Source organism: Notolepis coatsorum, assembly GCF_963971535.1.
Source record: "Notolepis coatsorum genome assembly, chromosome: 3".
NCBI classification, from domain to species: domain Eukaryota; kingdom Metazoa; phylum Chordata; class Actinopteri; order Aulopiformes; family Paralepididae; genus Notolepis; species Notolepis coatsorum.
This window is the reverse complement of record NC_140167.1, coordinates 110,154,354-110,178,767: the sequence shown is the minus strand read 5'-3', so window position 1 is coordinate 110,178,767 and position 24,414 is coordinate 110,154,354. Positions and strand designations below refer to the sequence as shown.

At 44.5% G+C, this 24,414-nt stretch overlaps 1 protein-coding gene across 1 annotated transcript in view; it reads right to left on the bottom strand.

Annotated features, from left to right (window-relative positions):
- Positions 1 to 624: 624 nt before the first annotated feature.
- LOC311224703 (coiled-coil domain-containing protein 138-like) overlaps positions 625 to 24,414 on the bottom strand; it is a 205,836-nt gene continuing 182,046 nt past the window's right edge. Inside the window, exon 15 of the mRNA XM_084309793.1 lies at positions 625 to 1,537. Within this exon, the coding sequence (XP_084165919.1) occupies positions 1,411 to 1,537 (127 nt within the window). The 3' untranslated portion in view covers positions 625 to 1,410. The remainder of the gene's footprint in view (positions 1,538 to 24,414) is intronic.

The following is a 24,414-nucleotide window of genomic DNA, read 5'->3' as shown; positions in this document are numbered from 1 at the left end:
GAGATAGTCAGACAAAGAGCAAAAAGGGAGAAATGAAACAGAAAAGACGGCGAGTGAGAGATGGACAGAGCGGTGAGAAAGATATGGATGTCTGTGTGGAAAAGAGGGAGAGAGAGTGAAAGAGGGAGATAGACGGACAGAGATAGGGGAGAGAGTCAGACCAGACCTTCACACATGACGTAGGTTACACAAGGTGTGCTCTGTTCCTCTCAAGTGGACATGTCACTTATGAGATAAGACCAACAAAGACGTTCCTCCTGTTTTTACCCAAATATTGAAAATCGACTATGACGGTTCCAGTCCCTTTAATCTCCTCCATCAAGCACCAGTGTGCCCATACTGAGACCATTACACCCACCCTACACCCAGGCCAAAAAATAATAAAAAATAAGACAAGTTTATCCAAAACACATGGTTGTTCAGTTCATAAGTGCCACGTCCTCTTGAGTTTTTCATTTATTTTTGTTTATCGCTGTTTAAAAGCTTCACACACAAATCACCCCTTCCTCCCAGTGCATGAGACACCCATTAAGGCCACTCGAAAACATGATACTGATTTCATAACAGGATTTTTATCATCGGGGCAAAGACGTAAGGGTTTATTCAGTTTAGCATTACATAAAAAAAAACAATAGATGTGTAAAAAACTTTTAAAACATACAAAACATGCAATACATTTAAGAGTTTTCCTGATGGACCTGAATGGATTAAACGAACACACAAACATTATGGGAAATGTGCTTACCGTCTTCTCCAGAGTCAGACAAGAAGATAGATACCAATTTCCTCTCTGTTCAGTAGAAAGCTATCTGGCTGCAAGCTAGCCTAGCTTAGTACAAATGAATGGAAGCGTATACGGAGCTGTTGGCCAAAAACACTACTCCCGGAGATTTAAGCTAGGCTAGTGGTCCGTATATTCTTCCATGCATTTGTGCTAAGCTAGGCTAGCTTGGATAGCTTTCTACTGAACGCACAGAGAGGAAATGTGTATCTCTCTTCTTGTCTGAGTCTGGAGAAGACAGTACGCTCATTTCCCATAATGTTGTTCTTTTAAGTGTGTGTGTGTGTGTGTGTGTGTGTGTGTGTGTGTGTGTGTGTGTGTGTGTTATTTGAGGTTGAGCAGGATGGAGTTGAGATTGAGACAGAGGAAGGTGTGTGTGTTATTTGAGGTTGAGCAGGATGGAGTTGAGATTGAGACAGAGGAAGGCTTGTGTGTGTGTGTGTTATTTGAGGTTGAGCAGGATGGAGTTGAGATTGAGACAGAGGAAGGTTTGTGTGTGTGTGTGTTATTTGAGGTTGAGCAGGATAGAGTTGAGATTGAGACAGAGGAAGGCTTGTGTGTGTGTGTTATTTGAGGTTGAGCAGGATGGAGTTGAAATTGAGACAGAGGAAGGTTTGTGTGTGTGTGTGTTATTTGAGGTTGAGCAGGATGGAGTTGAGATTGAGACAGAGGAAGGTGTGTGTGGGGTCGGCAGTGCGGTGCAGCTCCTGCAGCTGGAGGTGTAGAGAGCAGAGCTCAAACAGACGACGGTTCTTTCTGAGGAGGCAAAGACAGAACAGAACAGAACAGATTAGAGCAGAACAGATCAGAACAAAACAGAGCACAGAAGAACAGAATAGTGGATCAGAGCAGAATATAATAAAACAGAACAGAGCGGAACAAAACAGAGCACAGAAGAACAGAAGAGAGTGGATCAGAGTAGAATATAATCAAACAGAACAGAACAGAAAGAATAGAGCACAGAAGAGTGGAGCAGAACATCTCTTCCTCTCTCTGACTTTATCCTTTCTTTATTATTATTATGTTCTTGCACCTCCCATGTTCATATTTTAGAGGTTTTCTTACTGGGAGCAACCATACAACCATTACCAGATGGGGTCTCACACTAGCTTGGTTTAAATCCTATTTAACTGATAGAACACACTGCGCGGTCTATAATGATTTAACATCGGAGACCCTCCCAGTGCAATGTGGTGTCCCACAAGGCTCTGTCCTGGGCCCTTTGCTATTTTCGATTTACATGCTACCCCTCGGCAATATCATACGCAAATTTGGCATAAACTTTCATTTTTACGCTGATGACACCCAATTATATATACCTATTAAGCCAAATGATTCCTCCCAACTACAAAACCTTGAGGCCTGCTTGCTTGCCGTCAAAAAATGGATGTCGCAAAACGTTCTACTCCTTAATGCAGATAAAACTGAGATGTTAATTGTTGGCCCCCCAAACCACAGAGGCCTGTTTCAGGACATCTCCCTCAACTTTGATACCTGTCATGTATCCCAGAGCTCCACCATAAAAAACCTCTGAGTCATTTTTTATTCCTCCCTCTCATTTAATGCACATATAAAAAATGTCACCAAAATTGCATTCTTCCATCTTTGTAATATCGCAAAAATTCGCCCCATTTTAACTCTGGCTGATGCTGAAACCCTGAGTCATGCTTTTGTCTCATCACGTCTGGACTACTGTAATGCACTTTTTTCAGGCCTACCTAATTCAAGCATCAAAAATCTTCAACTCGTGCAAAAAGAGGCTGCACGGATACTAACTAGAACTAGAAAATTTGATCACATCACACCAGTTTTGTCCGCCCTACACTGGCTTCCTATTCAAGCCCGATCTGACTTTAAAGTGCTACTCCTCACCTACAAAATTTTAAATGGGCTTGCACCGCTCTATCTATCCGATCTCATCTCCCGATACTCGCCCGCTCGTGCTCTGCGCTCACAAAATGCGGGGTTTCTATCGATTCCTAAAGTTAAAAAGAAATCCGCCGGCCACAGAGCCTTTGTCTACCGCGCTCCCTACCTGTGGAACAAATTACCTGCCGTCATCAGGGGCGCCTGCTCTGTCGAAGCTTTTAAATCCCTGCTTAAGACCCATCTTTTCTCTCTCTCCTTCAACCTACCCTGATCTCACCTGGTCGGGGACTGACCTTTAGATTAATCTGTCTAGTTTAGTTAGGAAGTTTATTTTCCCCCATGTCTGCTTTTTTGCAGCACCACAAACATGGGAACTCTCTAACTCCCCCCCCCCCCTTGTTGCACGCACTTATTATCTTGAGATGTTTTTGTTTTTACGGAAACCTTTTTTTAAATGAAAACGAAACAAAAACGAAAAAGATCAAAATCGTTTTTGTCTGGACAAGGCCTTAGCTTTTTTATGGCCTCTAGACGTCCCTGGCCCTAAGAGCAGAGCAAAGCTCACAACCAACTTTTCCCACCACCATCTCAAAATATTTGAATCATTTTGATGTATATGTTGACTGTCCCAAAATATACATGCATTATTTACTCTTTAAAAAAAATTATCGGACTTCCGGTTAAGCTACAACATGTAGCACACGCATTTTGCAATTGCTCCGCTCCCACCAACGCTAATTTCGTTTAAAAACATTATTTGGACAGTAAAGAAAGAGAATAGACCACATCGTATGTATTGTTAAGACCCTCTACTAACCATATCAAAAGACAATATGGTTAAAGGTAGAAAGGTGGCAGAGAAAATAACTACGGCAACTTCAACGGCGCAGGACGTAAAAAAACGAGAAAGACGCGTCCTAACCGTCGCTGGTTCTGAGCCGACGGCGACAAGCTCCGAGGAGGAGAAGGAAGAAGACAATTTACCGGGATCATCGATTACGGTCCCCGAAAGAGAGTCAATAGAGACCAACATAAAAGAAGGTACAGATTCAAGCTCCGTGAAAGGGAGAGCAGCCAGATTTATGGATTCCAACGTCACTGCATCTATCTACCATATGCCGCCAACTGAAGAAAGCAGAAATCCACCCGATTTCAACACACTGTCTAACCTGATGGTAGAACAGTCTAACCTGATGAAAGAACAGATGGTAGAACAGTCTAACCTGCAGATTACACACATCAAGGCGCTCGAGGCAAACGTCGATGCTAAATTCGATCGCATCGAGGCTAAATTCGATCGCATCGATGAGAAATTAGAAGAAGTCAAGAAAGCGATCGATGCACAGTCAAAGCGAATCACGACAGTGGAGATTTCGGTGACAGAAAACACAAAAGCAGTCAAGGCGAACGAAGGTAGCATGACAGAGATGGGAGAAGAGATGGAAAAAGTGAAAGATGAATACCGGAGGGAAATAAAATTGCTTAAAAACGAAGTGATGGAGAGGCAACTAGAAACCCATCGTTACCACAGGCGGAATAACATCCGCATTGTGGGGCTTGATGAAGCAGTGAACTGCGATGACATCAACTTTCCAAAAGAGTTATCAACGATTTTGGAAAACTCCGATCCAAACAAAGTGCCAGAAGTGGAACAAGTTTACAGAATTGGTTCCCAGGGGCAAAATATCAACGGGCCGAGAGTCATCATTGTCACTCTGCGGAAAACTACAACAAGGGATGACATCATCAAATATGCTCGCAACCAACGTGGGAAGCTGAAGTATGGTGATAAACCAATATTTATCTACGAAGATTTGAGCAGAGAGGCCATCATCCGACGTCAACCATACAAAGATGTGATGCAAAAGCTGTACATAGCCGGCTACAAGCCAAGGCTAGCATATCCGGCGCTGTTATCATTCTTGGGCAATAACGGCCGCAGGTCAGGTCCATTTACACCCTTTGAAGCTGAGGATTTCCTGAATCAAAATGCAGCAAATAACCCAAAGCATGACGAAAATGCCGGAATCAGTTAAGCCTCTCTCTAAATATATACCAGTGTTGGAATGACTTTATTGTGTTCATCAATGAGGTCATTCCACCAGTGTTGGAATGACATTGTTGTGTTCATCAAAGTAGCAAACGATATGCAAGTCGTCTATAACAAAGTGTACTGTGTATAATACGATTCATAATACATTATAATTTCAGTCTCTGGTCTCTGAGGGGACAAATAAATATCAATGCAAAAAGATCTATCTGGAATATTCTGGGTTTATCGCTCAAATGCCCTGGGTCTCTTAGATCATTCTGGAATGTAAAATAGTCTAGGCACTAGTATATTCTACAACCTTCTAGAATATAAGGCACCATGACAACGAAGCATACAACTCTAACAATAACATTCGGTGTGCATACACATAGCAGATAATACATTAAATGAAGTGCAATCAGCCCTTAATAATACTTTAAAATTATCCACACATAAACGTATGAGCACAGCAAGGTTATTCTAACAATTTAAGTAATCACTCCATTAAAGGCACATTGAAGCGCTAAAAGGCGCTGCTTTTCTATCTTATCTAATCAGTTAAATCGGTTCTAGTGGCTTCTCCACGTTGATAATTATTTATCTCTTATTCCTTATCTATATCTTTCCATTGATTTTTATTTTATTTAATTTTTTCTTCTCATTACTCTATATTTTTTAAATATAATTTAACTTACATTGTTCTTTTCCAATGTTCTTCACATTAAGGTGTCAATATTACTCTATATTTTTTAAATATATTTTAACTTACATTATTCTTTTCCAATGTTCTTCACATTAAGGTGTCAATATTGATCTACAATCTTTTCCTTTTTTTTTTCCCCCCACACGTTGGTGGAGGGTTCAAAGGAATATGTCGATAAAGGTTTATTCTCTTTTTATTTTATTTTTTATTTTTATCTTTAGGTTATTTATCACAATACTTCATTACAGTAAGGGAAGGTGCAAGACCAAAAGCGACATTCTATTGCAATAGAATGGAAATGTTAGATCCTATGGCAATGAGCATAGGAAAATTAGGATTACAATGCTCAGGTTGGGCAATCCGGTGGACCATGGGAGAAAGTCAATCGCGGAGGATGTGTTCTTGGAACACAGGCATGTTCGACTTTCTGGGAGAGGGGAAAATAGGGGATTTTTATTTGTATATATATATATGTTTTTAAGCTCAGCTCTCAACGGGACCTCATTAATTGGATGTGCATCTATTGTAGCTTCATACTCCAGAAACATTACCAAAAACTACACGAAAACATGCATAGACTATGGCTAGTTTGAATATAATGGTATGGAACACCGGTGGGATAAACAAACAACACAAGCGCAAAAGCGTGCTTACACTGATGAAAAAAGAACATGTGGACGTGGCTCTATTAAGCGAAACGCACATTTTAGAGGGAGACATAAATACGTTAGCGGATAACATATACCATAATATTAGTCACTCTTCTTTTGCTACGAGAACTAGAGGGGTAGCCATAGTCGTCAGACGCAAATTAAATATCGAATTGAAAGGGGTATGGTCGGATGCTGAGGGGCGCATAACTATAGCTAGGATTATACACAATAACAGGAAAATTGCATTGGCAGCGGTATATGCCCCGAATTTGTACGAAGTGGGTTTCTTCACTTCACTAACAGGAGAAATGTTAAACCATCCCGAGTACTCATATATAATAGGTGCGGATTTTAATGCCATTTGGAACCCAAGGATGGACAAAACTTACCTTTCCTTCTCCAGCGAACAAAAGAATTCATCTAAAGCATTAAAAGATTGGTCGAAATCAACAGGAGTAACTGATTTATGGCGTTCACTTAACCCCATGACCCGCAAGTACTCCTGTCGTTCGGCGAGACACAACACACTATCCAGAATTGATTACGTCTTTGCATCCCCGAGAATATTTGATAAATACGAAGTGGAAATGACACCCAATGCGCTATCAGATCACTGCTACTTAATCCTGAAAGCAACATTTGGTACACTATCTACCCGGGCCCCAAGATGGCGTTTTAATTCGATGCTGCTTAACAACAAGGAATTCATTACACAAATTAAAGAAGCTCTCACAGTATTCCTACAAGATAATGCTAACTCGGTGCAAGATCCCAGAATATTATGGATGTCGGTAAAGAATATGATCAAGGATTTCTCGGATAGATTTACCTCCATATTGCGCAAAAATCAAAACACAAAACTGTCTGAAATGGAAACGCTTTACTCAACGCTTTTTAATTCTTTAAAATACAACAACTCTACTAGACTAGATAACCAAGTTAACATTCTAAAGACAGAGATCAAAGCAATGTACAGACAAAAATCGGAATTGCAAATACGCAGCACTAGACAACAGCAGTACTTCCAAGGTTCTAAACCTAGTCACCTATTAGCCATGCGACTAAGAATTAATGCAAAATTTGCAGATATAACTGCCATTAGGAAACAACAAGCTCTAGTAACAGAACCCAAAATAATAAACGATACATTCAAAGAATTCTACTCCGATTTATATAACTCAGAAACGACCTTTGATCAAGACAAATTAGACACATATCTTAATCAAATTACTCTCCCTAAACTTACGGATGAAGACGCTAAACAGTTAGAAGTACCGATCACATTAGAAGAACTCAAGAAGGCCATATCCGGAATGAAAAACGGCAAAGCTCCGGGAATTGACGGTATCCCATCAGAAATGTACATTTCTTGCTGGGACATATTTGGACCCTTATTACTAAATATGATCTTATACTCAGTCAAAGAGGGAAGCTTCATTGAACACCAAAATACCGCACTCATTTCAGTTCTTCACAAAAAAGACAAAGACCCCACTGAATGCGGTAGTTACCGTCCTTTAAGCCTCCTCGGAACCGATGTCAAACTGTACTCTAAGATATTAGCCATCAGATTGCAAAAGCATATGACGTCTTTAGTTCATACGGACCAAACAGGCTTCATAAAAGGTCGCCTGATCAATGATAACATAAGGCGAATACTGCACGTACTAGATACAGACAAAGAGGACATCACACCTAAGGCGATACTATCCCTGGATGCTATGAAAGCATTTGACAGGTTGGAATGGTCGTTTCTATGGGCAGTATTGGAAAGGATGGGGTTAGGAAAAGGTTTCATTGATATGATTAAAGTACTATACAAGGACCCATCGGCCAGGATTACAACAGGCACATTCATCTCCGATATCTTTCCGGTATCGCGCTCAGCCAGACAAGGTTGCCCTCTTAGTCCCGGACTATTCGATCTATCATTAGAACCTTTAGCACAATTTATAAGACAATCCCAACACATAGAACCAATAGTAATCAAGGGCACACATCATAAAATTAGTTTATATGCGGACGACGTAATATTGTTCATGCAAAACCCCAACAACACATTGCCGCTTATACTCAAGTTGATAGAGAACTTTGGTGATTTATCGGGATTTAAAATAAATTGGCCTAAGTCGGCTTTTCTTCCTCTTAACACCAGTGCAAAAAAAGAGACAACCCTCCCAGGTGCGATACCCATGGTCAAACATTTCAGATGCTTGGGTGTGGAAATATTTCCCACCATAAGACAAACGGTGAAGCACAATTACACAAAAATACAGAACAAAATCAAGGACGACCTGGACAGGTGGGCAAAACTTAAAAACTCAGTACAGGCAAGGGTATCAATAGTTAAGATGGATGTATTACCAAGAATCAATTTCTTCAGCTCAATGCTTCCGTTACCTCCTCCAGAGGGCTACTGGAAAAGATTACAAACCTCCACATACAAATTTATTTGGAATAACAAACCACCTTGCATAAAAAGATCCACCGCACAGAGAAGTAAAGCAGACGGTGGCATGGCAGTCCCAGATTTTTTACAATATTTTAATGCCTTCACATTAAGACCATTGAAGAAGATATGGTTTGACCCCGAGGCTTTGGTATCTTGGAGAAAATTAGAAGAAAACATAGTAGCCCCACAGAGATTGAAAGACATAGCATACACTAAACTTTCAATCAAGCATTGTGAGCGAGAATTTGGCCCAATAATAACCCATGCAATCAGGACATGGCGGGAAACACAAAGGAAATTTCCTAACCCTCAAGTATGGCATAATCACACTCCCATATTCAATAACAATGCTCTCTTAATGGGAAAACGACCTATAAGATTCCCTGTATGGGAAGAAAGAGGCATACACTCATTAGGGGATATTTTTAATAACAAGGGCCTCTGTAGTTATGTCGAAATATGCATAAAGTTTAACCTCACCGAGTCCACATGGCTTTTTTACATACAGTTACGACTTTGTATGAGATCTCACGGTGTTCCATTACACATACCAATTGAACACCACAGATACCACAAATTTTTCTATGAAAGAGATACATTGGGAGGTTTTGTATCAGGTTTTTATTATCAATTACTAACGTCCTCGTACGAAACCCTTCAACTAGACAATGTCTGGAGGAGGGATATACCAGACCTGGAAAATGACTTTGATTGGCAAGGAGCCTGGGCAAATGTCCGACTTACATCAAGGAACCCGGATCATCAACAAATCAATCTGAACTATATTCACAGGACATACTTGACTCCTATAAGGCTGTGCAAAATGGGGCTTATACAAGACTCCAAATGCTCCCAATGTACAAATGGGGACGAAGGAACATTTATGCACATGTATTGGGACTGCCCACCAGTTAAGGCATTCTGGAAAGATGTGTCCCAACAATTATCAATACTCGTATTTTGGAATATACCTGTACACCCCGCGGTATTGCTATTGAATGATGTTTTTGAGTTTGCAGTGAACCCACAACTAAAAAGATTGGTTTTATCGGGTATCACAGTAGCTAAAAAACTGATTGCATCACGTTGGTTTCAACCGGAAAAAATGTGCCGGAAAGTGTGGTTTCTTACATATCTCGATGTGATATATCAAGAAATATCTACAGCAAGAATTCTGGGGCTCAATGAATCCAAAATGTTAATGTGGTTAGAAGTGGTGGAGAGAATAAAAGCTAGCCTATAATGGTGATGTCTGGTTAGGAGTGAGGGATAATGGAGGTACTATCCAAGAGGGGGTCCGGGAGGGGGGGGTTTGAGCTGGAGCATATGTGTGTAGGGTTTTAGAAAATAGGTATTAGGGGTATATTATATACTAACATTTATATAACTGTAACTTCGCTGGATATACACGGTATACGGTTAAAATGTTATTATTGACTATTTTTGTTTTATCCTGTTTCTGTACTTGCATATATTTTAACCACCTTTACTGAAAGTTTCATTATACATTGTGTGTTGAGTACTGACTTTTAATAAGTTTTGTTTTGCAATAATAAAAAAAATTAAAAAAAAAAAAAAAAAATTATCGGCTGACTTCCGGTTTGCGACGTTCTGGTGAGCAGCCAAATGAAAGAGCTCCCGGTCAATGAATATAAAAAAAAGGAAGTAAAACAATTCAAAACGAAATAAAAGGTGAAGATTCGAGGACAAAGGAAAGAAGGAAGAATGAACACAAGGACAAATGAAAGAAAAGCAACCCCAGATGAAGTAAATACACAGATGGAAAAGACTCAACACGAGGCAATGATGCAACAGGTAGATCAAGCTAGCGGGACGCTGAATGTCAATGCAGAGAAGCTACAGGCTAACATACAAACTAGCTTACAAGCTAACAGAGGCTAACCAGGCCACCACACAGATTGGATTAGGAGTAATGCGGAGCATACAATGTAACACTGAAAAATCCAACAGAGGTGGCAATGAAACATCGGAGCTATGTAGAAATAAAGAAAATTCAGAAAAAGAAAGGAACCAGGTCCCAACAACATGCAGGAGGTGGCGAGGGACACGGTGCGGAGAAGATGGAAGGAGCCGGGAGGGGAAGGAGAGAGGCCTACGGCCTAGGCCTACGCTGATGCAGAGGATGGAGAGGGTGCGCAGGTGGACCAGAACTGAGAGACGAGGATGAGGAGAGGAGGACGGGACGAGGAAAAGAGGGGACCTGAACCGATTCAAAGCAGATCAACTATGAAGAACGACAAAGGGACACGAGAAAGGGGCATGAAGGGCAATGGTGATCCAAGGAAAGATACAAGACAAAATCAACGTGGAAGAGTACCCAATACAAACATACACACAGGGGACCTGGGGATGAGAATAGATACAACAGAGGAAAGATAATTGATTAGGAAACATATTGGGGAATAATACACGATGGACTGGTATGAAGGAACTACAGGATTACACGTGACACACAATACAAATGAACATGAGCATAAGAAAGACAAATTCAGAACATTGACCGGGAGCTCTGAGGCCATCCACAGAACGAATGTTGGACTTATATAGTGCACACTTTCGCCACTAGGGGGAGCCCTCTCACTAGGAGAGCCATTACTCCTCACCCTTCCAACGGGGAACAGAGGGATACGATTAAGATCCTCTAACACCATGGGAGCACCAATGTTGCCTTTTTTCTTTGAGTTATGTTAGAATAGCAGTTGCTTTAAATGTGCACATGGACATTTGCGAAGGACAAGAATTAAAAATGTTGGACAATAATAGAGGCTTGGAGATTCTCCATTGGGGAGATCTCCGTCACACACTCCCTAGGAGAGCTGATTCCTCTCCAAACCGCCAATGGGGGCAAAAAGTGTAAACCATATAGCTTATTTTATTTTCATTTAATTTTTTCTTATTGTGTTTTCAGTTTTATTTTTTAAGTCATGTTAACATAAATGTATATAGTGATATCGGTGACATGGGAGGTACAGAAGTGGGCAGGCTGAGTTCAGTGGGGGGGAATGTCGGGGGGAGGGGCCATCGTTCCGGCGGTTCGACCCAGGAGAGGGGGGGCCTTGCGTGTTGTGGGATTGGTATGGGTGGGGTGGGGTTTCCTGGGGCCCTCGGCCGCAGTGGCCTGGGCGGTCTGGTCACCGGGCCGGGGGGACACCGGGCTTGGGGTTGCGGGGGGCCATTGAGGCGTGGTGCTTTGGCTTTCTGCGGGCCTGGGCTTGGGGGTCTCCTGGCGGCCGGGCAGGGGTGGGTGGGGGCTCTCTGGGTGCTTGGCTCTGCGCATGGTGTACCAGGATATGGGGGTGTTCTGCTTCTCAGGGAGGAGGGCGGGAGGGAGGGAAACATATTGGGGTCAGAGCGGCTGAGCTTTGCCGCGTGGGGTCTTGTGTGTTGCGGGGTCGGTGTGCGTGGGGTGGGGCTCTCTGTGGCATGGGAGGTAGTGGGCTTGGCTCGGTGGGGGGGGGGGGGGGGGGGGGGGGAGTCCTCTTCCCTCCCGTCTACTGGGCCTGGCCCAATTAATTCAAGGGACCCGTGTCGCTGGGGGCCCGGCTCCGCGCGTATCGGCCTGGGATATGGGGGAGTTCTACGGGCTTAGCTCAGGGGGGGGATGTCGGGGAGGGGGGGGGCATCGTTTCCGCGGTTTGGCCCGGGAGAGTGGGGTCTTGTATGTTGTGGGGTCGTACGCGAGCGAGAAAAAGTGATTAAAATGTATTTGTTTCAATCAGACTATCCTGACCTGCCGCAAGCGACAGCGAACTGAGCAGCGATGTCGTTCACCCCTCAAATATTCGCTCGCTGTGTCTCTAGTTGAGCGATTACGCGGCAGAGTCCCGCCCCTAAACACTTTTTATTGGTCGAGAATCGCAGGCTGCTTTGTCCCTGTGCTTCCAGGTAACACACACACACAGACACACTCGGGACACGCGCCGCGTCATATCAGGACAGTGTCGCGCGCGATTTCGTCTCCAGTTCGCTCGCTCGCTGCCTGTCAGGAACCGGTGTAATGCATTAGGCAATGAATTAAGCCTTAATGAAGAACAAGCACGACACCGTCCAGACCCGCAACGCAACTTTGGCTCAGCCAGCTGTGGAATTCACTAGGAGTGTGTACATGGTCTGCACATGCGTCCCAATAAACGTCCTACTAAACATCCTTGCCAGATCGTCCGTGACTGAGTGACCACAATCTTCCATGCATAGCCCACAGCAGCAGTCTCTGCACACTGTGGGGAGTATAACTGATGCCTTCCGAAATAGAAACGTTGAAATATCCAAATAGGTTGGGCGAGTCGATCAAATTCCAATACAGTGTTGGAGCCAGCTGTGTTTGTTGACAGACTTGGTTACCAGCTAAATAGCAAAATAGCGATCAAACTAGGGCTGGGCGATATGACCAAAAACGTTATCGCGATAAAATTATACAATTATTTTCATATAATTCTATATCGATAATTATCGTCGATATAATGTCCGTCAAGTTTAATTAACTTCTTATGCTGCTGCGAATGTCTCAAGTCGAGTTGATGTCGTCATCAGTCCGTGCACGTTAGTAGTTAGCCGACAAGCGGAGTATCTCATGACAATAAATATGACACAAATACTCTCTTCCGCCACAATATATTGAAACGAACTGTATACCCCACACTACTATAAACGTGGCTTCAGAATTCAAAACACACACATACTCGGCACGTAAATATATAAAACATCGCCGTGCAAGCTAATTAGCCTAGCAAGCCTGTAGTATCTAAGCGGTGTATTCCATGACAATGTGCTAAATATTACACTAAAATACTCTCTTCCGCCACAATATATTGAAACGAACTGTATACCCCACACTACTATAAACGTGGCCTCAGAATTCACGTCACACACATACTCGGCACGTAAATATATAAAACATCGCCGTGCAAGCTAATTAGCCTAGCAAGCCTTGTTGTTGAGTGAGTCCTACCTCCTTCCGGGTATACTTCGCTCTCGGCCATCTCCTTCACTGATTGGTTGTTAGCTGTTGTGCGTAAACACATCATCACGTAACGTTGGTTGTTGTTAGTGAGTGTGCTGAGCCGAGGCTGAACGGAGCCAAGCTTGGAAAATCGATATATCGAAACTTTGCGACCACGTTTCATGTTTATTTCGAGGAAATAATTTATCGCGATAGTTATCGTTATCGTTTTATCGCCCAGCCCTAGATCAAACACAATAAAAATACTAACGTTGCTTGTGCAAGGCCATCATCGCTGGAAACACGCTCTCTCTCTCTCTCCGTATTTCACACGCTCTCCCCCCCCCCCCCCCCACCCCCCTCTATCGCTGTTGCACGCTCTCTCTCACTCAGTCATGCTATATTTTGCCAATCAGAGTGTGGATAAGCGGTAGCCCGCCTGCATTGATTCACTGTAAAAACTCTTCTATAAGGACTTCATGTTGTGCAAATCCACTATATCTATAACATTATTTCTATCTTGAGGGTGGAGCCAGGCGTGATGGGGTGAGGACGCGTTTCAGAGCAGCTCTCCACTAACTCTGTAAAACATAAATTTTTACCCTACAGTCTTTGTTTTATTTTTGTTTTTTATTAACCTGTTAAGCCCTAGCCCTATTTTCTGAAAATCCGCCTAAAAATACATACCTAAGTAAATGGAAGATTGCTCCACTTCTACAAGGTCCATTTGCATGTTCTTGGTATCCAGGGACATCTATGGATCTCATGGAATGTATTCCCAGTGTCAGAAATATTGTGTCTGTTACTAAGCTTGAGTAAATTGTGATGAAACAAAGGAGAATATAAATTATGATTTTTCTTTGTATCTTTGACAGTGAATAACGCCATGCTAAAAATGAAAAACCACCAGTGTGCACTGAGCTCGTTCAGCAACTTCTTGAGATCATGTGTACAAAAAAAATCTAAGCAAATTAACTCAATCAGCGCCAGGGGTGGGCACTAGAGCCCCATCGCTTTAATCAATGGGAAGACTGCGACATTTTCAAGTGCTTAAAATATATCTTATATTATAGCTATGGGTCTAATACACCCGTCGATTGTCAGTGAGTTGCTTCCAGTCAACATGCACAAAACAGATTGTTTTTTCATCCGTACATTTCCGTTTTATACTGTGGTGAATAAGAGTATATTTCCAGAGCATTCTGTCTAATCTCAAGAAACTCGAGCAAACGGCGCTTCAATGTATTTCCTTAGAAAGCGTGCCATTTGTCGCTTGATTTATGAATGGTTCTGAAAATAACACTAGATTATCGGTATTATATGTGTCATCATGCGCGAACAGAAGCGGGGGTTGAAAAATCGCTTCTCAGTGCTTTGCCTGCAGCCAACGTCAGAAACACACACACTCCGATGGTGGCGAAAGAAACATCGGATTAACCCAAGATTCGAAACATTGAGTCCTTACCTGGTCTTTGATGTCCTGCAAAAAGATTAATCCAATTCCTGATCGCCATTCCAAATATTGATCGCGTTTATTGATCCAACGTTATATGTCCAAAAGGCATAATCCACGCTGCTCTCAGTCTCCCCAGTCCATGTGTTATAATGATACTGCATGCCAGAGAATGAAAACCTAGACCGGACTTGTTAGATCAGCGTACAGCCCAAGGGGAAGGGATTTCAATGATGTGCAATACCGGCTGGAAGGCGTAGGCGGCGGTATTTGCTCTTTTGCAAGCTCAGACCCATTCCCAATGATAACATCAGGCTGGATCGATGAAAAATGTATGGATATAGCTAATAAAAGAAATAACGATTAAAACCCGACTTTTCTCGTGATTGGCGCCGAGCGGTTGGCGAGTTAACCCGACTTTTCTCGTGACTGGCGCTGAATGAGTTAATAAAGGGACGATGATTAAACAGAAGGTTTTGTAGATACAGTACTGAATTCTGCCATCCGGACACATGCAATTTAAAATATTATTATAGAATATCAGGCCTAAAATTACCTTATTATAGCCAACTTGCACATCTATGGATCGGGCCAAATCTCCTCTTTCAAATGGCAGAGTTCAATTTTGATTTAGTATCTCCAGGCGTGCACTGAAGAACCGTGAATGAAATCTACTGTATGTACAGTTCCATTCTAATAATGGATATGGCTCCACCATTTTGAATCCGTTTGCAACGCGGATCATTGCTAAATGTTCACAGAAGGTAGACACACTAACTGCGCTCCAATCTATGCCAATAACATTACATTTTGTGGTAGAGAATCCAGAGAAATAAAAAAACATTCATACACAAGTCATTTGCTTGCAGGCAGCTAGAATCGATTGGGTACTGTAGTTTTTCGAAGTTTCAACGCTCATTGAGAGCTCTGGATGCCCTCTTCTCATATGACTGGCGACATTTCGCTAATTCAAAATGGCGGATATTCGCTAAATTATAAACACATTCCATAAACTAAAATCTCACTAATAACGCTTTAAGTTTGTATAAGTCCTGCAGGGGTGGTAGTGCAATACCCGTAGTACACTCTGCTGAGCGCACTACTCTCTGTAGAGCCTTCCTGTCCTGGGCAGTGCAGTTGCCAAACCATCTTCCCTGATACTAATTTCCTGAGTTGTCTCAGGTGGTAGAGGCACTGCTTCGCCTTTTTTTAACACAGTGTCTGTGTGGGTTGTCCAGGTCAGGTCCTCTGTGATGTGGACTCCCAGGTACTTAAAACTGCTCACCCTGTCCACGATAGCCCCATTAATCCACAGTGCTGTGTGTCCCCTGCTGTATTCTCCTAAAATCCACGATCAGCTCCTTAGTCTTACCAGGGTTGCGTTGGTGATTTCAAAGCTGGTTGCACTACATGTTATTGACGTCACCTGTGCGCATGCATGTGCATAAATGTTCCCTCGCGTGCACACAAGATGTAGCCTTCAATATATAAAGAAATTATATTGTCAACAGATATGGTGGAAAAACAATGTTTTAAATGTAATTGTAGTTACATTGTTAATTTAGTTTGTATTTACTTTTCTAGTTTAAGTTGTCACATATGTTGTTGGATCCCAGAACCTTCGAGGTGGCCCGTTTATTTTAATGAACATCAAAGATGCTACCAGTGAAACCGTTAACCAACCGTGAGTGGGTTGGGGTGATAATTTGATTCATGGCGCTGAATCTCCTTTCACATTCTGCAGTGCTGCATGGAATGACTTTTGTGCACAAGTATTTTACTGTGTAGTGTAGTGGATGGTTGGATATGATGGAATAGACACAGAGCTCCCTGCCCCCTCCCCTCAGGTTTGGTGTGAACGATGGTCTGATTGCCATGAAATGGGTTTCATTCCATGCGCTATTGTTATGCTTATGCAGTAGGGGTGGACGGTATAAACGGAAGTATAAACGGTATGAATTTGCGCTACGTTATGGATTTAGACTATACCTTGTGACCGGTAGAGCAACACAGTGTGGAGGGAGGAAGCTGCCAGGAGCGGAGCCAACGCCAGCCCGCCGAGACAGGGCTCCACAGTGCGACTATTTCACTCGGATTTCCCCCTAAAAATAGATATGTGCGAACTGGAACAATTATTTAGGAGCACAGAGGCTTTGCGTAGTGGGCGTGTCAACGCGCAATTGTCATTTCATAATAGACACGGAACAGAGCGGACCTTCAATTCTAGAAGCAAACTAGCACTTCAGCCCTGCGTTGCACACAGCTGTGTGACAACTTCTCTCGCGAGTCGCGCAGTTTCTATGTGTAATGTAAACTCTGCGTTGGATCCAATCGTCTAACATGCTTTGCATCCTCGCCATTCTGGAATGCCCACATCGCGCTAAAATCTTAAGTAATATTAAATGGTGATGTAGCCTCAGCAAGCTAACGTTAGCTCTACTCCTACCCTAGCAGTCCTAGCAGCCTGTTGATGTAGCCTCAGCAAGCCAACGCCGGCTCCACCCCTAGGAGCCCTCCCCCTCACTCTCTCTCTCTCCCCCTCCCTCTCTATCTCTCTCTGCTAACAATCCTGATTCAATTCTTGAACCTATTTCATTCCAAAGGAATATATTGATGGACATTAGCTATAGTATATAGCTCAGCAGCTGTAACAGAATACTTTTTTATTATTATTTATGTTTCAACAATGACAAAAAAAGCCAGCGGTGGACCGACATAGCAAACGCTGTCACTGTTTACTTGTGTAAGGATATGGTTCCTTTTCAAACTGTCGATCGAAAGGGCTTTAAAGACATGGTCAAAACACGATCCAAGATATGCGTTACCTGCCTGCAGACACTTGAGAAAAGGTTTTGCATTTTTCTATTGCAGTTTTGCACAATAAATGTTCTTAAAATACCTCTGTACTATGTGAAATATGTCCTAGTAATACAATAGTACAGTAATAGCTGCCAGTGTTTTACCCCTTCAGAAGCATGTATATAGACATTTTAAGATAAGTTAATATACTGTGATATATACCGTTACGTCTACGCTTCAAATTATACCGTGATATACATTTTATGCAGTGTAGCCAGGTACACTCGACGAGTCAAGTGCAGCGCGTTCTTGAGTGCACGCGCTTCTGCTCACAAAAGCTGGTTGCACGGTGTGCAACCCCGTCCCATGAGCAACGCACCCCTGGGTCTTACCAATGTTCAGGAGTAGACTGTTATCCCGGCACCAGAGTGCCAGTTCATCAAACTCCTCCCGGTAGGCCTTCTCATCATTATTAGAGATCAGGCCCACCACCACGTGTTTTTCCGCAAACCTCACTATGGAGTTGGAGCTGAACCTGCCCACACAGTCATGTGTGTACAGTGAATACAGCAGGGGGCTCAGGACACAGCCCTGGGGGGACCCGATGCTCAGGATGATTGAGTTGGAGGTGTGTCCACCCACCCTGACCACCTGGGGCCTGTCGGTCAGAAAGTCCAGGATCCAGGCGCTCAGGGTGGAGTTCAGACCAAGATCAATCAACTTGTCAGCCAGTCTGGTGAGGACTATGGTATTGAAAGCTGAACTATAGTCAATGAACAGCAATCTCACATAGCCCCCCTTCTGACTGTCAAGGTGAGAAAGGGTGTTGTGAAGTACCTGGGAGACCACGTTGTCAGTGGACCTGTTTGTACTGTATGCAAACTGCAATGGGTCCATGGTAATAATAATAATAAATTGTATTGCACTTTTCGTTCACTAGGATCCCAACGTGCTAAGTGGTCCTAGGGAGGGAGGCACAGATGTAATCCTTGACCAGCCTCTCAAAGCATTTCATGACCACAGAGGTGAGTGCCACCGGTCTGTAGTCATTTAGGCCTGCTGGGGAGGTGTTTTTTGGTACAGGGATTATAGTAGACACCTTGAAGCAGGCAGGGACCACGGACTCGGCCAGGGATAGGTTGAATATAGTGGTGAACACTGGGGCTAGCTGGTTAGAGCAGGACTTAAGTATTCGCCCTGTTATACCATCTGGGCCTGCAGCTTTCCTAGTGTTGACCCCTATAAACGCTCTCCTCACGCTGTGCTCCGTCACTGAGAGCGTGTGCTCTTCCCCAGCGGAGGAACTGCCCCCCCCCCGTTGCGGTAGCCGGCGCGTCAGTGACGCCGTTAGCCGTTGAGCTAGCGTCGCCACTGCCCGACCCAAACCATGCATAAAAGGAGTTGAGCTTGTTTGTTAGGGAGGCGTCAGCACTCACAATTGAGGAGGGGCTGACCTTGTAGTCAGTTATCGTCCATAGTCCCCGCCATAAGTCGTTCTGATCCATCTGTGTCTCCAGCCTGTTCCCGTATCTCTGTTTTGCAGCCTTCACCGCGTTGCACATACTGTATGCTGCTGCCTTGTACTCGTCCACATTTCCAAATCCGCTGCCCGAGTTGTAAGCAGCAGTGCAAGCATTCAGGGGGACTCGGATGGAGTTGTCAACCCACGGTTTCTGGTTCGGAAAAACCTGAACCGTCTTCGTGGGGATGATACTGTTAGCTCAAGTTCAAGTTCTCAAGTTCTTTAATAGTTGTCATACAGAAGTACAGAATACTTTCATACAAAATGCTTCTTACTGTTACGCTCCAGAGACTGTGCTAGACAAGATAGTATCAAATAACATAATAACATAATATAGCATGAATTTAGAAGAAGAAAATGAGGTCACAGTGTTCGGTATAGACATATGTACAATGTTCTGAGTTACCATATAATATACAATACACAATACTATGCAGTGTACTAATGTACAGTACTATCTAGTGCAAAGCAGAAATGGGATGAGGTACAATTTTAGGTACAATTTACAGTACGGTGTACGAGTTGTAGTGCAATCCTTCATCCATAAATATAAAGTGTGGGGAGTGGGTGCTACAGTGTGTTTGTTTAAAGTGGGTGTGTGCTATAAGTGTGTGGAGTGGGTGCTACAGTGTGTTTGTTTAAAGTGAGTGTGTGCGTGTGGATGTGTGTGCTATGTGCGTTTGGTGGTTGTTGTTGTGTAGTGTTCATTCATTGTTCGTTTAGCAGCCTGATGGCCTGGGGATAGAAGCTTCTTCTGAGTCTTTCTGTGCTCGCCTTGAGACTCCTGTATCGCTTGCCTGACCGCAGCAGTTCAAAGAGGCAGTTGTTCGGGTGACTGGAGTCTTTAATGATTCTCTTAGCCTTGCCCTTGCAACGCTTGTAGTAAATGTTCTGGAGGGTGGGGAGCCCCCCTCCAATTGTGCGTTCGGCTGAACGTGTCACTCTTTGTAGTCTGCTTTGGTCTTGTGCAGTGCTATTCCCAAACCAGGAGGTGATGTTGCCGGTCAAGATGCTCTCTATTGTACATGAGTAGAAGTTCTTAAGGATCTTCTGGCTGACTTGGAACTTCCTTAGGCGCCTGAGGAAGTAGAGGCGTTGTCGTGCCTTCTTCACAACACTGTTAATGTGTGTGGTCCATGTCAAGTCCTCGGATATGTAGGCTCCGAGGTACTTAAAGCTGTTGACTCTCTCAACCGGTGCCCCGTCGATGCTGAGGGGGCTGTAGTCCTTGACCCCCGACCTCCTGAAGTCCACAATCATCTCCTTTGTTTTGCTGACGTTCAGGGAGAGGCTGTTTTCCTGGCACCATCCCGCCAGGACCTTGACCTCTTCCAGGTAGGCCCTCTCGTCGTTGGCAGAGATCAGGCCCACCACCACTGTGTCGTCAGCAAATTTGACGATTGTATTGCTACTCCGCTGAGCCACACAGTCGTGTGTGTACAGGGAGTAGAGGAGGGGACTCAGAACACAGCCCTGGGGGGCCCCTATGTTGAGGGTGATGGATGAGGAGGTGCAGTTGCCTGCTCCCACCACCTGGGGTCTGCCAGTCAGGAAGTCCAAGACCCACTGGCAGAGGTCATAGCCCAAGCCCAGGTCCCTGAGCTTGGCTATGAGTATGGAGGGGACTATGGTATTGAATGCCGAGCTGTAGTCGATGAATAGCATTCTCACATAGTTCCCCTGCCTCTTGTCCAGGTGTGATGCTGCTGTGTGCAGCACATGGGATATGGCGTCCTCCGTGGACCTGTTGGGGCGGTATGCAAATTGCAGGGGGTCCATGTTGATGGGGAGGGAGGAGCAGATGTAGCCCTTTACTAGCTTCTCAAAGCACTTCATGGCTATGGAGGTGAGAGCTACAGGGCGGTAGTCGTTGAGGCAAGCAGGCTTGGATTTTTTGGGTACAGGGATAATAGTGGACTTCTTCAGGCAGGTGGGGATGACAGCCTGTTCTAAGGACAGGTTAAATATGTCAGTGAATACTGGGGCCAGTTGGTCGGCACAGACTTTTAGGACGCGGCCGGGGATGCCGTCTGGACCTGCTGCCTTCCTGATATTCACTTTTTTAAAGGTCCGCCTCACCTCATGCTCTGTTACCCTGAACACTGCGCCTCCATCAGCAGCCGACCCCCCCCCCCCCCCATTGCCGAGGCTTGTGAGCTGGTGTTGTTATTACCAGCATCAAACCTCGCATAGAAGGTATTGAGGTCATTTGCTAAGGAGATGTCACTGTTCAGTTTGAGGGAGGCGCCTTTGTAGTCTGTCATCGTTTTGAGCCCCTGCCACATAGCTCTAGAGTCAGCTTGTTCAAACTGGAGTTCAATTTTATCCCTGTAGCGTCGTTTGGCCTCTGACACTGTCCTCCTTACGTTGTATCGCGCCACCTTGTGGTCATTCATGTTGCCTGCCTCTAGGCCGTCGTTGTATGCTTTGGTGCGCTCTCTTAGAGCTTCACGGACGGATTTGTCTACCCAGGGTTTTTGATTTGGGTAAACTTTCATTTTGGTAGTGGGGATTGTTTCTTTCACCCTAGTACAAACATAGTCCAGCACTGTCTCCGTGTAGACATTAATGTTATCTGTGTCGCGGAACACATTCCAGTCTGTGTGGTGAAACACTGACCGGATCGCGTTTTCCTTAATGCCAAGCAAGCAGTGCAAAAATGCTTCCGCATTCGTCACCGCACGCCAGTGCGGTAAAGCGCCCTTCTTTTCAGACAAATGCTACCGTGCGTGCACCGGCGGCGGCGTGCTCGCTCAGGTGCGTGCGTGCGCCGGCGTGCTCGCGCGAGGTGCCCGCGCATGCGCATGAGATCCCGCCTTGGTTCGACACGAGCGGAGCTCAATATATATAAGTCACCGCCCCTTATTCAGTATCTAGCAATAGCTCAATTGGCAAGGCCACATGGCTGTGGATCCTATGGCTCGTTTGCTGGCGAGTTCGAATCCCATCGAAAATATTTTTTAACGTGATTTTTTTTTAACGTGTATTCTTTCGCCGGTTAAGGTTAGGCATGGTTAAGGTTAAGGTTAAGGTTAGGCATTGTTTCGGAGTTGGTTAAGGTTAGAACGGTTAAGTTTAGGCGCTGTTAAGGAGCTGGTTAAGGTTAGAGTTTGTCAAAGAGAATGGCAATATAATTTCTATGGTTAAGGTTAGGCATGGTTAAGGTTAAGGTTAAGGTTAGGCATTGTTTCGGAGTTGGTTAAGGTTAGAACGGTTAAGTTTAGGCGTTGTTAAGGAGCTGGTTAAGGTTAGAGTTTGTCAAAGAGAATGGCAATAGACAGCCTATTTCCGCGCGACCTGGGCGCTGGGCGGCGGAAAATGAAAGGCGCATTACTGCACGCCACTACGGTAAATTTTTGCACTGCTTGCTTGGCATAAAGCTACACGCGACCGGATCGTCTCCTCTGACGTCACATCCCATTTCTGCACCTCTCGCGAGACTACGGGAGTACTTTTAATTCTCTGTCTGTACTTTGGTGAAAGGAAGATTGACGCGTGATCTGACTTACCAAAGCCACTATCAGAATGAGCCTTGTAGCCACCTTTAAATTGCGTGTAACAGTGATCTAGGATGTTACCGCCTCTGGTGTTGCAAGTCACATGCTGATAGAAGTCAGGCAATACCTTTCTCAGATTGGCGCTATTGAAATCTCCCAGAACTAAAATGGCGGCGTTAACATTCGCCACTTGGATTCTATTTACCTCGTCGTGTAGTCTGGAGAGCGCAACCTTGTTGCTGGCTTGCGGTGGAATATACACTCCGACCAGGACGATCGCCGTTAACTCCCTCGGGAGGAAGAAAGGACGACACTTGATGGTTATATATTCCAGTTCTGGGGAGCAGTGGTTGGATAATTCCTTCACGTTAGTTGGATCACTCCAATTTTTGTTAAACATGAAGGCAATACCTCCTCCACGTTGTTTACCGGACTCTGCTGATGTCCGATCCTTGCGATGGATAAAGAAGTGATCAGCCGGTTGAATTGCGTGGTCTGGGACGTCCGGCGTCAACCACGTCTCGGTGAAGCAGAGGACGTTGCAGTCCCTAACGTCTCTTTGATATTGAATCCTTGCTCGGATGTCATCCAATTTATTGTCAATTGATTGTACATTGGCTAGCAATATACTGGGCAGTGGTGTACGGTGGCGTCTGGATCTCAGCCTGTTACGGATCCCAGCCCTCTTCCCTCGCCGTCTGGTTCCTCTGTTCCTGGGGTCTAGGAACAAAGGATCTGGTCCTGATCTCCGGAGAATTTCTTCAGGCCATTGATGCGGTTCGGAAAGCTGATCCAGTGAGTAATCCAGTTGGTAAGTTTCCCGTAATCCAATGTCTATGAGTGACTGACGGTCATATACATTAAATGCACCAACAGTTGGTACGAACAAAACTCTAAAAACTATAAATATTAACAAAAGTAAACACAGTCTCGACGGAGCGAACAGAGAGGCAGCCGGTCGGAGCAGCGCCATCGTCATCGGTTGCTATAAAGCTAACAACAGTATCGGCAAACTCACTGACGTCGCTGGAACTTGATTGGAACATGTCCCAGTCGACGTCATCCAGTGCGTCCTGTAATGTGGCCTCCGATTGCTTCACTTCTCGCGTCACCACAGTTTCACGTGCTCTGTGTTTATATCCAGGCATCAGGAAAATGGTGTGGTGATCAGACTTCCCAAACGGAGGGAACGGGAGCGCTTTGTACCCTTGTTTAAATGGAGTATAGCAATGGTCCAAAGTTTTCCCTCCCCTGGTGGAGCATGTAATATGCTGGTAGAGGTTCGGCATAACCTTCTTTAGGTTTGCCTTGTTGAAGTCGCCAGCCACCACCCATGGTCTGGATGCTTGATCTGATACCGGTTTAACGTGTCCTGGAGATCTGCTAGTGCCCTGCCGGTGTCAGCGACATAAAATGGACAGATGTTCCAGGTCCGGCGAGCAGGAGTGGGAGATAATCTTAATATCCTTGGGGCTGCACCATTTGTTGTTGGTGAGAAAGCAGACCCCACCGCCTTTGGACTTTCCAGACTCCTGAACGGGCCGCACGGAAAACAGAGAAGGATTCGGACGGGCTGATAGCTTGATCCGGTGTTAGTGGTGTCAGCCATGTTTCCGTCAGACAAAGGATATTGCAGTCTCTCACGTCCCGTTGGAATCTGATCCTCGCCCTGAGGTTATCCATCTTGTTCTCC